Here is a 16645-nt window from a genome sequence, read left to right on the forward strand (position 1 = left end):
GCAAAAATATTCACAATATTTAGACTGTGTACCAAGATTACGACCTGTCATGGTGTCTAACCTTGCCTTCTACTGTATCTAATCCATTTAGCAACTTATACAAGGTAAACAACTACTTCTAAACAAGTTTTTTAAAATACTGTGTGCATTATTCTGTTCCAACTGTGGGAGTGAAACAGAAGAATAAAGGAGAAAATGGAGATCCAAATACCTTGGGGGCTCTCCATACTCTTTCCCCACCCTCTCGTGATTTGTTTGCCTCCTGAGGAGGCAATACACACTAGAGCCTGGAAAGGTCTTGGAGAACTGAGACCAGGATTCAGGATAAACAGAGCTAAACCAAAAGTGAACAGGCAAAAGAATGGAGTTAGCAATATGCATATCTGATAACACACAGAATATAAGTCCATGACCAAGGTAAGCCCACAGCTATTGACATTGGAGACATATGAGAAAAAAGATTCACCAAAGAAACCACATACACATACCTGTAAACCATTTCATTAGGAGCCGTGTCATCAAAGGCATAATCAAAACGAAAAGTTTGGTTTTCTAGGTACCTTGTTAAATCCACTTTTTGTTTTGGTTCATGTACCATCACAACATCTTTATTAGGAATCGTTATTACATCAAGGTCTTTCATTAAAGTTTCTATAAAATAAATGAAATACATATATTTAAGTAGCAACACATCACTATTTTTTACATATTTTCATTGTTTACACTCTTATAATGTCTCAGATAACACAGCTCCTGCAAGTAACAACACTGCAATGAACTTGGGCTTCTGATACCTAGATAGTAATCTGCTAAGAGATTTCATTTTTGAAGCCGTCTTCCTATCTTACCAAGTGCTAGAAGGTAAAGAAAGGTTGTACAAAGTTGACTAGAAAAGCTAAGATCATTAATGATAGCACTATCATTATAACTTCATTTTAAAATTATCTTTTTATTTTTCGTAAATCCTTAAAGTTATAGTCATATGTTCATAGCTTTCAAAAAGGAAAAAACTTTTCATTCTACACAGACATTTTCATTTGTGTATTCCTCTTGGAATCTCAAGTATACATCTTTAATACAGAATTTCTTTAAAGGAAAATCTTTTCTTTAAATTATTTGTAAGGAGAAAAAGCTGAACGTGTTAATGATGCTTCCTATCACTAGGAATGAACAAAAGCCATCTAGACGTGATTTCAATAGTGAGTCCCCAGGTTATAATTACTACACAGCACTACAATTTATTGCTAGTTGTTGTATGAGATATGACTCAGCAAAACAGAGAACCCAGTGATCCATGATATGCACAAAAATAAAGATTCTTTCTGTGTACAGTCAAGATGACTAATGTGTCCTACTTCCTGAAAAGTCAATCCACAGAATGATTGATGCTGAGAACACCTAAAGACTTTGGTGATAATTCTGTGTTTGTGAGACTGACAGAAATTGATTTGTACACTTGATTTCTATTAAATTATTTTAACATCTTACGGTATTTCAAAATACAGAACATGAAAGGGGAAAGATAATATTATTGGCATGTTGTTATTGCAATAATAAAGGAAAAACTATATTTTTTCTCTTCAAGGTATTACAGACTAATATCTTTGATTTCTTTATACTTTATATAATTTTATATAATTTTAAAATGTGACAAAAGAAATATTGTTTCTTATGAACTTTCAAAATTAAAGTGAATGTTCTCAGAATACTTCATTATGTGGGTACGAGATTATCTCTATGGTTCCTCGCCAGCATAGATTATTTCATTAATACCTTTTATTATAGCCTATTCCTAAAAATGCAAAATAACTTTAGTGCCAACCTCATTTTTACTTAGGCACTCATCTTCCTATCAGCGCTTCAGAACTACTTTTTAATAGCCCCAAACCACTAATACCCAAGATATACAACTTGCACAGAATCAAGTCCCACTTCTGAATCCTAATTTATGCCTCATGACAACTTGCTATCAATTACTGTATTTTCACTTTCTCCAGCTTCAGTGCAGGTTGAAGGCAACGTTCCCCCCAAATGTATCACATCTCTGAGTCATATTTTATTAAAGATAACCTCCAATGCTAAAACAGAAATTGAACTGTTACCAGACTTGTATATTGAATGCCCTTATTACATAGGTTGTGAAAAATAGTTTCAATCAATCAATTTTTGCAATTATGCATTCCTTTCAGATCAATAAAAGAAAAATACATGGAATAAGAAAACAGCAAAAGTAAAAATAAACAAAAAAGGTAGGGGAAGCAGCAATCTGTAGGGGAAAAAAATAAGACAAAAGAAAACTAACTGTATACTGACATCAACATATGTTTTCCCTTTCCCTTTTCTATACAATTCTCCCATGTTCCTCTGGATATCCTCCAGATAATCCTCAATGTGTAGTTGACAGTACAAAAATAATAAATTCATCCCATGTTGTTTCAAAGTTCTTTAAGTCCTTAAGTTAAAAAAAAATAACAAAGAGAAGGAAAGAAATGTCTTTCAAAATGAAAATCAGCTTACTTTAGTGCTGGATTCAGACAGGATGCAATCCAGAAGCATTTGCAGTTCTTAATTTCCTATGAAAGTAAAGAACTTCATAGAAAGATCGGGATTTAGCTGGAGTTGAAAAACTAAATGGTTTTTTTTGGGAGGGATACAGACTCCAGTCTGATCAGCAGGCAGTAAGAAAAAAAGTAGTAATGCTAATCATACTAGAAAAGAAGTCACTAGGGAGTGATTCCAGTACCTAAAAATAATTGTTTAGTGCCATTCCATATGCCCAGCCCCAAGCAACAACTCCAGGAGATACAAGTCTCCAGTTTGTCTATAACCTGCTAATCCTGCAAGGATGTCTTGGACACCATTGAACACCTGTCGTGGTTTGAACTCCCCAAAAATCCAATTTTCAAGCCTCCCACAATTTGTTTCAGTGTGAGAGGGGTTTTCAGACATAACACATCTACTAGCATGGGGAAATTATATCAAAATTTATTACTAACACAATAAATATTATAATACCTTTATATACAACAATTCTAATTATCTCTCCTATGGTAAAGCAATATATTTACATAGATCAAATCCCTCCTTTCCCTCCAATAAAAGTTCAGAAGGAAAGAAGAAGAAATCTTTCAGGGCAGTAGAATCTCTTCCAAGCAGCAGATTCACTTCGTCGTAGTTGGAAAATCTCTCTCTTCGTTACAACGCAGGGGTTTTTTCTCTCATGCCCCTGTAGCCCTTCGGCTCCAACTGAAGGCCTCGCCCGTGGGCTGCAAACCAGGGATAAAACTCGCCTTACCACGGTCATATCACAGGGTGCAAGGCATCCCATGAAAGCCCCTTCCTCGGGGGGTTAAGTTCCCCCCGAGTCAGAATGTTTAGGGGCTCTCAGTTCAGTTTTTGCCCCAAGCGTTCTAACAGAGCTCCTTTGCTCTGTCTCTGCTGCAAACGTGGCAGGGGAGGGCCACTTCCCCTGCATTCTGTCCTGGTCCAGCTCACAGGACGTCTCCAAGTTCTCAGCTCTTCTTTCTCTCTCTAGCTGCGGCTGCATTTTGGAACTCACTTCAAATGGAAGTCCACCCCTCTTTCCAAAAGAGAGTCTCTAAAGGGGTTTTGGGGAGATTTAATTCAGTCTTACCCCAAAACAGTCTCTACTGAGTTTTCTCTGCTCTGTTGCCAGCTCTCCCTCCTGCAGGACATCTCTGCATCTCTCAGCCTGGCTCCGTGCCATCTCACTGCTTGCTGGCTATCTTTTTGGCTTTCAGCCACAGCTCTCCACTCAGCACTGCCTCTGCCGCCGCTCCAGCATCTTTCTGCTGCCCACTCACAGTGGAGAAAACTCCCCCCAGCCTTTGGCTACGGCACCTGGTCCAGTTTTAATACTGTTCTGGGTCCCTCGCAGCCTGGCCCCAGGGGGGCTCACTGGCCCCTCTCTCAAACACGTGGCGTCTCGAGCCATGGCTGCCTCTCTTCCAGCTATGTAATCAGGTCTCCTTTTCTGGTCTGTTGTAATATGTTAATTTCACAGGGGCGAATTGTAACTTCTGATTGGCTCTACACCAAGAACACCACCCCCCGGGGTTAACCACTTTCCAACTCCAGGGGAAAACCCTTTTTAACCCACGACAACACCTTAAATGTCAGAAGACACCAACATTCAAGCACCTGAATTGTACCCTTGATGTTTGGTTCAAGACTTGAAAGTACAAATATACAGGTATAAAAAAAGTGTAGAAAAATTTTCATTGAGTAGCTCACTGATCAGGTGATCACTTAAAGAATAGTTTAAAAAAATGGTGATCCTAACACAATGTAAGAATACTGAAGAAATTACAGTAGAATTAATTCCCAGATCAACTAAATACATCCTAGATGACCTTGGGAAAAAATTACACTACATAAAATGGTGACAGTTAAACTACTTTTCTCCCCATCTTTATTCAGGTTATGATAAGTTTATGAATTTTCTGGGTGCTTCACACATATTGTCTAGTATAAGTGTTTCATCTTTGATCAGTATTTCTAGATCTCTTTAATACAAATAATATTACTATCAGAAGCAGCTTTTCAGAGAAAAAAAATCTGCAAAATCTTAAATGGCCATACCTTTTTTATTGAGTGGTCGTTTTCGTACACAAACACATATCTTGTGCTCATCAATCTACAAAGGAAACAATCTTTCAGTGAACTGTATCCCCATTCCAGTTATACAATATTTTACTTCTATTTTTGAATAATAATATCATTTAAACAAAGAGAAATTTACAAGACAGTGAGTCATCTGAATGTGTAAAAGCCCCTTGCATCTGCACAATAACCTAGAACCCAAAAGGGAGAACCCAAACTAAAACACAAAGCCAAAATGCATAGGCAGTGGAGGCAGTGAAACATATCCTGGGGAGATTATAGGGATATGGCCTGGGAGTGCAGGGAGGAGATCAGGAAAGCCAAGGCGCAGCTGGAGCTGAACTTGGCTAAGGACATGAAAAATAACAATAAAGGTTTCTACAGGCACATGGGATAAGAAAGAAAGATAAAAGAAACCGTACACCCACCCCCCTACCCCCCCCCCTTCCCCCATAATGAGCAAAACAGGAGATCTGGCTACGCGGGCCATGGAGAAAGCTGAGGTACTCAATGAGTTTTTTGCCTTGGTCTTAATTGGCAAGTGCTCCAGTCACACTGCCCAACTCACAGAATCCAAAGGCAGGGGCTGAGAAAATGAAGTACCACCCACCAAAGGAGAAGATCAGGTTTGAAACCATCTAAGGAACCTGAAGGTGAACAATTCCCTGAGACCTGACAAGGTACATCCATGGGTCCCGAAAGAACTGGCTGAGGAAGTGGCTAAGCCACTATCCATCATATTTGAAAAGTCATGGCAGTCTGGTGAAGTTCCCGTGACTGAAAAAGAGGAAACATAATCCCGATTTTTAAAAAGGGAAATAAGGAAGACCCAGGGAACTACAGGCCTGTCAGACTCACCTCAGTGCCTGGCAAGATCATGGAGCAGATCCTCCTGGAAACTAAGCTAAGGCATATGGAAAATAAGGAGGTGATTGGTGACAGCCAACATGGCTTCACTAAGGGCAAATCACAGAATCACAGAATCGTTAGGGTTGAAAGGGACCTCTGGAGATCACCCAGTCCAACCCCCCTGCCAAGGCAGGTTTACCTAGAGCAGGTGACACAAGAATGTGTCCAGGTGGGTTTTGAATGTCTCCAAAGAGGGAGACTCCATGACCTCCCTGGGCAGCCTGTTCCAGTGCTCTGCCAGCCTCAACATAAAGAAGTTCTTCCTCATGTTGAGGTGAAACTTCTCGTGTTTTAGTTTATGGCCATTGCTCCTTGTCCTGTTGCTGGGCACCACTGAAAAGAGTCTGGCACCATCCTCTTGGCACCTGCCTTTGAGATATTTATATGCATTAATTAGATCTCCTCTCAGTCTTCTCTAGACTAAACAGGCCCAGCTCCCACAGTTCTCTCCTCATGAGAGGTGCTCCAGACCCCTAATCATCTTTGTGGCCCTCCACTGGACCCTGTGCCTGACAAACTTGGTGGCCTTCTACAATGGGGTTACAGCATCGGTGGATGAGGGAAGAGTGACTGATGTCATCTACCTGGAATTGTGAAAAGCATTTGACACTGTCCCGTGTGACATCCTGGTCTCTAAACTGGAGAGACATGGATCTGATGGATGGACCACTTGGTGGATAAGGGATTGGCTGGATGGCCACGCTCAAAGAGTTGCAGTCAATGGCTTGATGTCCAAGTAGGGACCAGTGAGGAGTGGCGTTCCTCAGGTGTAGTGGATTTCTGTGGCTGAGTTTCGGTAGCGGGGGGGCTACATCAGAGGTTGGTACTGGGACCAGGACTGTTTAACATCTTTATCGGTGATATGGACAGTGGGATCAACTGCACCCTCAGCAAGGTTGCAGATGATACCAAGCCGTGTGGTGTGGTAGACATGCTGGAGGAAAGGGATGCCATTCAGAGGGACCTTGACAGGCTTCAAAGTTGGGCCTGTGTGAAGTTTGTGAAGTTCAACAAGGCCAAGTGCAAGGTCCTGCACCTGGGTCAGGGCAATCTCAAATATGGATACAGGCTGGACAATGAGTAGGTTGAGAGCAGCCCTGCCAAGAAGGACTTGGAGGTATTGGTGAATGAGAAACTGAATATGAGCTGGCAGTGTGTGCTCACAGCCCAGAAAGTGAATTGCATCCTGGACTGCATCAAAAGTGTGACCAGCAGGTCGAGAGAGGTGATTCTCCCCCTCTACTCCGCTCTTGTGAGACCCCACCTGGAGTACTGCATCCAGCTCTGGGGTTTCCAGCATAAGAAGGATGTGGACCTGTTGGAGCAGGTCTAGAGGAGGCCATGAAGATGCTCAGAGGGTTGGAGCACATCTGCTATGGAGACAGGCTGAAAGAGTTGGGACTGTTCAGCCTGGAGAAGAGAAGGCTCTGGGGAGACCTTATAGCAGCCTTCTAGTACCTAAAGGGGGCCTACAGGAAAGATGGGGAGGGACTTTTTATCAGGGAGTGCAGTGATGAGGGGGAACGGTTTTAAACTAAAAGAGGAGAGATTTAGATTAGATGTTAGGAAGAAATTCTTTACTGTGAGGGTGGTGAGGCACAGGTTTCCCAGAGAAATTGAGGATACTCCCTCTGTGGAAGTGTTCAAGGCAAGGTACATACATTGAAAAAATTGGAAACAGAGAGCAAAATTCAAAAGGATAAAAAATTTCCACATCACTCAGGTACTTACAGGATCTGCAGTTGTCAGTGGTCTATAATCCAAACTTCCCCTGAAATCTCTTATCATACACATAATTTCATAATTTGGGTTTGTAGCGTCAACATCCTAGGGAAATAAGCAACAGAACTTCTAATATACTTTTTTTCCTGAAATGAACTAATTTCAATAACTTCTAAATGTACTTGAAAAAAAATCCACATTAACTGAAATGTTAATTTTTCTCCAAAACACCAAAAAAGTCTCAACTGCAAGTTTGATGCCTTTTTCCATTCTGATGTAGCTAATTTACTGATCATAAAGCAAAACAATTATATGCTTTTTATTTAATATTTTTGGTTGGCATGTATTAGAAAATAGTTTTGGATTGGGGACTCATTAAAATTCTACTAAAGAAAGAAGTGACTACTGGTTTTGCAAAAATCTTCACGTTAAAGAAACACAGCTGAACAATTGCACAACAGATAGCATATACAGTCAACGCTTCTTAATCTGAGATACGGTGGTCCAACAGACAAATGAATACTCTCTATTATACAGGTACAAAACACACTGCAGAATAAAGTCCAGGTGCCCCAGCCACTCTAAACACAATCCTGCTGTATCCAAGTTGGTTAAAGGAGGTTGATCCTACTTGCTGGTCCTCACTTAACTCCTATAGTTACTTGGATGCATTGGAAAGTGTTCTAACACTCCTAGACCCCCCAAAAAAGCAGAATCAATCCAAATGATACACAGTAGGCTACATCCAGGCACACAAGATCTCCTGTCCCTAAACTTGGAACCATGAGTATCTGAGTGAATGGGCATATAAAAGGTCAAGCTCAGAGCCCCTCTAAACCTTGCAAAGCCTGAGCTACTGAGCCTGTTGTGGGCTGTGCTGGTTCACTGCATAATCATTCAAATGTCCTTCCTGTGAGTTCTCCCTGCAACTATCAGTTTTTACCCCATTTCAGGACATGCTGCTGATGCAATGCATAGCCAGCTCTGGTGCTCAGACCTTATTAAACTTTGCATGGCTTCCCACAAATGAGCTAAATCTCCTTCTGGATCACATCTGACTGTGGAAATAGCATAGGCACTTTCAGAAAGCACTGCATTAGGGTTAATAAGCTGAAATGGAGCCAGCTCATGTCTCTACAGCTGTAACACAGATGATCCACACTTCAGACAAAACTGTGCCCTAGTAATCAGAAGTCGACTGTAACTTTAGGTTGTTGACCCTGACTACAGTGAACTAAAAACTACTTATAGTAACTCCATAATAAATGTATTCCTGCTGAAACATTTCCTTCTAACATTCAGAAAGGGGTATTACTTATTATGGAAAAGGTATTTGCCTAATATTCTTCAAACTCTCTTTAGAGGTCTTGCCCACCAGAAGCCAGTGCTTGGTTAATTATCGATGCATTTCACAACAACAACAGAATACACAAAACAACACAAAGCATAGATACATACAAGTCACCAAGAAAAACAGAACTTTTTCATACAGAAATTTAAGGCTTGGATGAAAAGGGAGTTGTCACAGAAGTGATAAAAAGAAAATTTGAGGTGTAGTACTGTAGCAGTTCATATTACAGGAAGAATGCGGCAAAACATTCTGGAACCTGTAGTCTTTGGTACTCTATCACACATGCGCAGTGGAGTGCTCTAATGTCATTGGTTAAGAGGTCACGTGTTACGATTTGAACACTGTATTTAAACTGCTGTTCTTGGTAATAAAGCTAATTCAGTTATAGCACAAACGTGTGTAAGCTGGGTTCGTGCCAAACAGGTGCCACAGATGATGCCCGAATACGGACATTCAACAGACATCAGGAACCAGAAGCATTAAGCTTTGGGATGTCTGCTGGTGGCACTCCATCCTCATAGAATTAAAAGGAAAAAGGAAGAATTCTTCAACAAGTTGCGTGCACCAGTTACCTCTGCAAACACAGGACAAAAAGGGAAAAAAAGCACGAAAAAGGACAAAAGAAGAAAGATCCAGCTTCAGCAAACAGGTAATCTAAATCTATCAAGGATGGGAGGGAGGTGTTCCCACGATGGGAGGTTTTCCCAAAAAATGGAAGAAAAAGCTGAAGCGCTATTAATATATATTGCCATAGTTATAACGGAATTCCTGCCTGTCAGGACTCTTAATGTGACTGTTTGGCAAAAAGTTAGGAAAATGAAGAGAAATAAAGCAACTTTGGGAGATAGGGAAGTCTTTAGAAATTTAGCCACATGGACAAAAATTATGGACGCTTTAAAAACTGCACAAAAGAATTCAAACTTGTCCACGGAAACTGACTCTAACCCTCCTGCCCCCCCCCCCCCAACCCCTTAGGCATCCGGCAAAGACATGGAGGTGGGGGGAAACCACCGGGAACGCGGGAGGAAAAAATATGGGAAGGAGAAGGCATATGGTTGGGATCGGCACTGTATTGCCCCGGCCGGGAGCGGGAGGGAGATGTTACAAGAGGTAGTTCTGCGCCGAGTTTTCGTGGGCGCGCGGGCTCCAGGGTGCGAATGCATGATTTAAACCGCGAAACCGTTATGGGGAGACATTTATTAGATTCCCACCACGAGATGGAGGAATGCATGCAGGATAGCTCTTCCTGTGGAACTGCTGTGGAGTTGCAGCCGCATGGAGACCGCGTGGTTGCACGGGCGCGGCCATTTTGCCCCAGCCACGTGGCAGGGAGGAGTTCATCTTTTCCCGTCCCGCTGCGACGCCCGCACCGCGCTAAAGAACAGCGGCGCGGCGAGGCGGCAGCTCCAATAGGAACTGGGGAGAGGGGAGACCTGGCGTGGCCCCCCTCCCCCCCCCGCGCCCGGGGTGGAGCGGCACCAGCGGCTCTGTGCAGGGGCTTTCCCGGCGGGGCGGGCACACGGCCCTGTCGGGGCTCCGCCCCCGCCGCGTTGCTGCCGCGGGACCGGGGCTGTTCCAGGGCACCCAGTGGTGCGAAGCCAAGGTCCCTGGGCGCGGCTCTGCGCAGTCCCCGTGCGGCCCGGGGGGCCACCCCCGCCCCGGCTTGGATCTGCGGGCTGGTCGGCCGCTCGGCGCCGGCCCCGCTCCCGCTCCCCCGCGCCTGCGGCGGGGTGCGAGGACACGGCCAGGCGAGCCCAGAACGGGGACCGGCGGCAGCGGCAGGTTTGGCAGGGGCAGTTTTGGCAGCAGCGGTGGCGGGAGCAGGAGAGAGGGGGCCGGCCCAGCCCCTTCCCGCGAGGACGGCTCAGCGCCTAAAAAAGACCAGCACGGACGAGCGGGGGCGGGGCCCGGGCCGGCAACAGCAACCCAGCACCTGAGCCTCCACTCAGGATCAAACGACTGATACAGCGTTTCCAGCAACAACACCCACAGCCTGCAAAGCCAGCCAATGAGCCACTGCTCTCAAAAAAACAATATCTACCAGCACCCTACTCCAAAAACTGAGTTTCAACCTGCAAAACATTGTGACAAAAGCACACACCCTCCCTGCTAGCATAACTGCTCCTGAACCACCTGTGCAGAACTCAGCTGTGAAAGCCTCCACAGCCCCACAGAATCTCAGCACCATCATCCAGACCATCCACCAACTGCTGACCAATAGAGAACTGACCAAACCAGCCAGCAGCCTGCCAGGGCTGGCCAAAATCCCCAACCAAGAAGGAACAAGCATGAAAGCATCCACAAACACCACTGCAACCCTGCAGAAACAGACCAGCATCTACAAGAGACAGCTTCCTTCAGTGGACCTTTCTGTAACACATTTTTATCCCTTTTACAAATAGCCATTCTTTGCCCCCATATCTTGACAAACTATTATCAAGAAACCACACAGCACATTAAGAAAAATATTACAAAAACAATAAAAAGGGGGGGAGGGGTTATAGGTCTCTTCTCTATGTATGTAAACCTACATTAACTCCTCTTCAAAACAGGAACAATCACCAAAAACAACAATTGATGAAACTGAACCAAAAGAAACACACAATCAATAACTACTGCCAATTCATACTTATAGTTAAAAAGCAAAACAGAATGAAAATACAAAACATGTGAGAATGAAATGCGTGAATAGCGGCCACTGTTTGAATGGAAAAGTTTGAGAGTGTGTGTGTGTGTGTGTATGGAAATTCAAAAACATTCAATATCAATTATATCTCAATTAAAGGCGCAATTATACAACATCACCTCAACCACATAAATTATCCTCAAATAGCAGTAACTACAATATTCATTCCCTCAGATAAAAAGTCTTACATATTTATAAACCCTGAATAATTGAAGGTTACACAATTAATAAAGTTATGAATATTACATGGTTAATAAAGTTACATAGCTAATAAAGTTATTACCAGTTTCAATAAAGGCCTTACCACATAAGGCCCTGGTTAATATAGTAGTTAAGATAAGTTTGTCTACATTAAGAAATGTTTATGAAAAAAGTTTAAAAATTGTTCTGTAACTTGTTATAATTATAATAAGGAAAGGGGAAATGTAACAGTTCATATTACAGGAAGAATGAAGCAAAGCATTCTGGATCCTGTAGTCTTTGGTACTCTATCACACATGCCCAGTGGAGTGCTTTAATGTCATTGGTTAAGAGGTCACATGTTACGATTTGAACACTGTATTTAAACTGCTGTTCTTGATAATAAAGCTAATTCAGTTATAGCACAAATGTGTGCAAGCTGGGTTCATGCCAAACAGGTGCCACATAGTACCACATCAAAGAATTTTAACATATGAAACAAATTATTTGCTCCAATTATTTGCTCCTCACACATAAAGCCAGAGTAATGCTTTGCATTTGTTTAAGTGGATGGAAATTAGAGACCAGGAATTCAAAATAAGTGAATTTAGGTCAACTTAGAAAAATCATTAAATCATGAAGTAAATTGCCTGAATTTACTTGGTGGTGGTGTTTCTCATATCACTAGCAGATTGGCAGTTGTATGCAAGGTTTTGGGTAGAGCGGGGGCTACAGAGGTGGCTTCTGTGACAAGCTGCTAGAAGCTTCCCCTATGTCGAATAGAGCCAATGCCAGCCAGCTCCACGATGGACCTGCCACTGGCCAAGACTGAACCCATCAGCGATGGCAGTAACGCCTCTGTGATAACGTATTTAAAAAGGGAAAAAAATTATTGTGTGGAAGTACTCGCAGACAGAGAAGAGAGGAGTGAGAATATGTGAGAGGAACAACTCTGCAGATACCAAGGTCAGTGAAGAAGGAGGGGCAGGAGGTGCTCCAGGCGCTGGAGCAGAGATTCCCCTGCAGCCCATGGTGCAGCCCATGGTGAGGCAGGCTGTCCCCCTGCAGCCCACGGAGGACCCCCATGCCGGAGAAGGTGGATACCCAAAGGATGCTATGACCCTGTTGTGGGAAGCCCATGCTGGAGCCAGCTCCTGGCAGGACCTGTGGCCCCATGGAGAGAGAAGCCCACGCTGGAGCAAGTTTGCTGGCAGGATTTGTGACCCTGTGGGGAAATCCATGTTGGAGCAGTCTGTTCCTGAAGGACTGCACCTTGTGGAAAAGTACCCATGCTGGAGCAGTTTGAGAAGGACTGTAGCCTGTGGGAAGGACTTAGGTTGGAGAAGTCCATGGAGGACTGTCTCCCATGGGAGGGACCCCACACTGGATCAGGGGAATGAGTCCTGTCCCTGAGGAGGAAGCAGCACCAGAAACGTGATGAACTGACCGTAACCCCCAATTCCTGTCTCCCTGTGCCACTGGGAGGAGGAGGTAGAGAATCGGGAATAAAGTTGAACCTGGGAAGGAGGGAGGGGCGGAGGGAAGGTGTTTGTAAGATTTGTTTTACTTCTCATTATCCTACTCTAATTTCAATGGTAATAAATTCAATTAATTTTCCCAAGTCAAGTCTGTTTTGCCTGTGACAGTAATCAGTGAGTGATCTCTCCCTGCCCTTATCTCAACCCACAAGCCTTTCATTATATTTTCTCTCTCCTCTCCAGCTGAGGAGAGTGATAGAGCAGCTTTGGTGGGTACCTGGCATCCAGTAGATCCACCCCTGTAGTATCTCTTTAGAGAGACTAACACATACACACACAGGCATGCCAAGAAGATTACGCTACTAGTTTTGCTAAAGCTTTTACACCTATGACAGGAAGTCATTTAATATTAGTAGATTTTTCTCAAAGGATTAACAACTTCATTTCTTTCCCACAAGTTTATAAAAACTAACTGGCAAACTGCGTTATGCAGAGCTAATTTATAAATGCATAGACAGGTATAAAGGAAAGAGAAAAAAATCACTGTTCAAACTTGAGTCTCAAATAGATCTCCTATAAGACATCAATGATCATAAAGAACAATTTATCATAATGCTGTAATTTACCCCATGCACCACTACAGACTTGGGGAAGATGTGAAGGTTGGAGGCAGCCTTGGCTGTAGTGACCATGAGATCATGGAGTTAAGTATTGGGCAAGGAGGAAGCAGGACAGCAATTAAGATTACAACCATGGGCTTCAGGAGAGCTAACTTTAGCCTCTTCAGGGATCTTCTTGGAAGAATCCCATGGGAAGAAGCCCCTAAGGGAAGAGGGGGTCCAAGAGACTTGGCTGATATTCAAGGATCACTTCCTCCAGGCTCAAGAACGATGCATCCCAATAAGAAATAAACTGGACCAAGGGTGCAAGAGACCTGCATGGATGAACAATGAACTGTCATTACTCAAGCACAAGCAGGAAATACAGTAGAGGTGGAAGCAGGGTCAGGCCACTTGGAATGAATAGAGAGAGGTGGTCAGAGTAAGTAGAAATGAGACAAGGAAGGCCAAGGCCCATCTGGAATTAAATCTGGCCAAGGATGTCAAGGACTACTAGAAGGGCTGCTTCAAGTACATCAATAACAAAAAGAAAACAAAGGATAATGTGGGCTCAATACTTGGAGAGGGGACCCTGGTAACAGAGAATGCAGAGAAGGCAGAGCTACTGAATGCCTTTTTTGCATTGGTCTTCACCGACAAGACCAGTTCTCAGGGATCTCTGACCCAGGAGACCAGGAAAAAGGAATGTTGGAATGAAGACTTTCCCTTAGTCAAGGAGAATTGGGTAAGAGAACACCTAAACAAACTTGACATTCACAAGTCCATGGGCCCTGATGGGATGCATCCACGCATCCTGAAAGAGCTGGCAGACACCATAGCAAGGCCACTCACAATGATCTTTGAAAGGTCGTGGTGATCAGGACAGGTGCCTAAGGACTGGAAGACAGCAAATGTAACCCCATTCTTCAAAAAGGGCAAGAAGGACCCAGGGAACTACTGACCAGTAAGCCTTACCTCAATCCCTGGAAAGGTGATGGAGGACATCCTTTTGGAGACCATCTCTATCCACATGGAGAACAAGAAGGTGATAAGGAGTAGTCAGCATGGATTCACTAAAGGTAAGTCATGTTTGACCAACCTGATTGCCTTCTATGATGAGACAACTACCTGGATGGATGGAGAGCAGTGGATATTGTCTACCTGGACTTCAGCAAGATTTTGACACTGTCTCTTACAATATCCTCATCGATAAACTCAGGAAGTATGGACTGGATGAGTGGATGGTGAAGTGGATTGAGAACTGGCTGAACAGTAGATCCCAGAGGGTCGTAATCAGTGGCACAGGGTCTAGTTGTAGGCCTGTCACTGGTGGTATGCCCCAAGGTTCAATACTGGGCCCAGTATTGTTTAACTTATTCATCGATGACTTGGATGAAGGGGCAGAGTGCCTCCTCAGCAAGTTTGCTGATGACAGAAAGCTGGGAGCAGTGGCCGATATCCCAGAGTGCTGTGCAACCGTTCAGAAGGACCTTGACAGATTGGAGAGATGGACAGAGAGGAACTGTCTGAAGTTCAACAAAGGCAAATGAAGGTTCCTGTACCTGGGGAACAATAACCCCATGCATCAGTACAGGTTGGGGGCCAACCTGCTAGAAAGCAGCTTTATGGAGTAGGACCTGGGGGTCCTGGTGGACAACAGGCTGTCCACGAGCCAGAAGTATGTCCTTGTGGCCAAGAAGGTGTTGGAGTTGACAACAGCTCTGTCAGAAGGAAGACAGGATTACAAAAGCAGATACCCTGAACTTTCTGCAAAGTCACTATGAGTCTGCTATAGCCAAGCCACTATGAGTCTGCAGATACAGTATCATCATGACTCTGCTGTTTTGCAGCCAATCTTGAAGTATGTGTATATAAAAGCACCAATTACAGTGTAACATGTATTTTGTGTCAATGACTATAAATGTCAGTGATCTGTTACAAAAAAGGATCTATCTATCCCTCTCCTGTCCTATTTTTGGAAGAAGACTGTTTCTGTGTTGCTTTGGCCATCTCAACTTAACAGCGACAAGAAGGACTATGGTATCCTGGAGTGCATTGGGAAGAACATTGCCAGCAGGTCATGGGAGGTGATCCTGCCCCTCTACTCACAGAATCATAGAATCATAAAATGGCCTGGGTTGGAAGGGACCTTAAAGGTCATCTAGTTCCAAGCCCCTCGACACAGGCAGGGACACCTTTTGCTAGACCTTTTGCCATCTCAGAGCTCCATCCGACCTGGCCTTGAACACTTCCAGGGATGGGGCATCCACAACTTCTCAGGGAAACCTGTGCCAGTGCCTTACCACCCTCACAGTCAAAAATTTCTTTCTAATATCTAATCTAAATGTATCCTCTTTCAGTTTGAAGCCATTCCCCCTTGCCCTGTCACTGCATGCCCTTGTAAATAGTCTTTCTCCATCTTTCTTGTAGGCTCCCTTCAGGTACTGGGAGGCCACAATTAGGTTACCCCAAAGCCTTCTCTTTTGCAGGCTGAACAATCCCAACTCTCTCAGCCTTTCCTCATAGGAGAGGTGCTCCATCCTTCTAATCAACTTGGCGGCCCTTCTCTGGACTCACTCCAACAGATTGATGTCCTTCCTGTACTGGGGACCTCAGAGCTGAATGCGTTATTCCAAGTGGGGCCTCACCAGAGCAGAGGGGCAGAATCACCTCCCTTGATTTGTTGGTCATGCTTCTGATGCAGCCCAGAACACGGTTGGCTTTCTGGGCTGCAAGCGCACATTACTGGCTCATGTCCAGCCTCTCATACACCAGCACCCCCAAGTTCTTCTTGGCAGGACTCCTCTCAATCTGTTCATCCCCAAGTCTGTATTGATACTGGGGGTTGCCCCGACCAGGTGCAGCACCTTGCACTTGGTCTTGTTAAATTGCATGAGATTCCCATGGGCCCACTTCTCGAGCTTTTCTAGGTCCACCTGGATGGCATCCCATCCCTCAGGTATATCAACTGCACCACTCAGCTTGGTGTCATCAGCTCTAGTGAGGCTGCATCTGGAGTAGTGTCCAGTTCTGAGCTACTCAGTACGAGACATGGAGCTCCTGTAGTGGGCCCAGTGGAGGGCGACAAAGATTATTA

General features: G+C 44.0%; 1 protein-coding gene and 1 long non-coding RNA gene across 4 annotated transcripts in view; one reads left to right on the top strand and one right to left on the bottom strand.

Annotated features, from left to right (window-relative positions):
* The window catches only part of LOC135404388 (kinesin-like protein KIF2A), a 107754-nt gene that overhangs the window by 41696 nt on the left and 49413 nt on the right, over positions 1 to 16645 (bottom strand). For all 3 annotated transcript variants that reach the window (XM_064639117.1, XM_064639118.1, XM_064639115.1), the window contains exons 7-9: positions 7264 to 7359; positions 4603 to 4657; positions 489 to 651 (exon numbers count right to left, since the gene is read on the bottom strand). In XM_064639117.1, the coding sequence (XP_064495187.1) occupies positions 489 to 651; positions 4603 to 4657; positions 7264 to 7359 (314 nt within the window). The remainder of the gene's footprint in view (positions 1 to 488; positions 652 to 4602; positions 4658 to 7263; positions 7360 to 16645) is intronic.
* Positions 1 to 16645, top strand: part of LOC135404394 (uncharacterized) — a 149795-nt gene that overhangs the window by 16881 nt on the left and 116269 nt on the right. The window lies entirely within an intron of this gene.

The sequence above is a fragment of the Pseudopipra pipra genome, chromosome W (genome assembly GCF_036250125.1).
Source record: "Pseudopipra pipra isolate bDixPip1 chromosome W, bDixPip1.hap1, whole genome shotgun sequence".
NCBI lineage: Eukaryota > Metazoa > Chordata > Aves > Passeriformes > Pipridae > Pseudopipra > Pseudopipra pipra.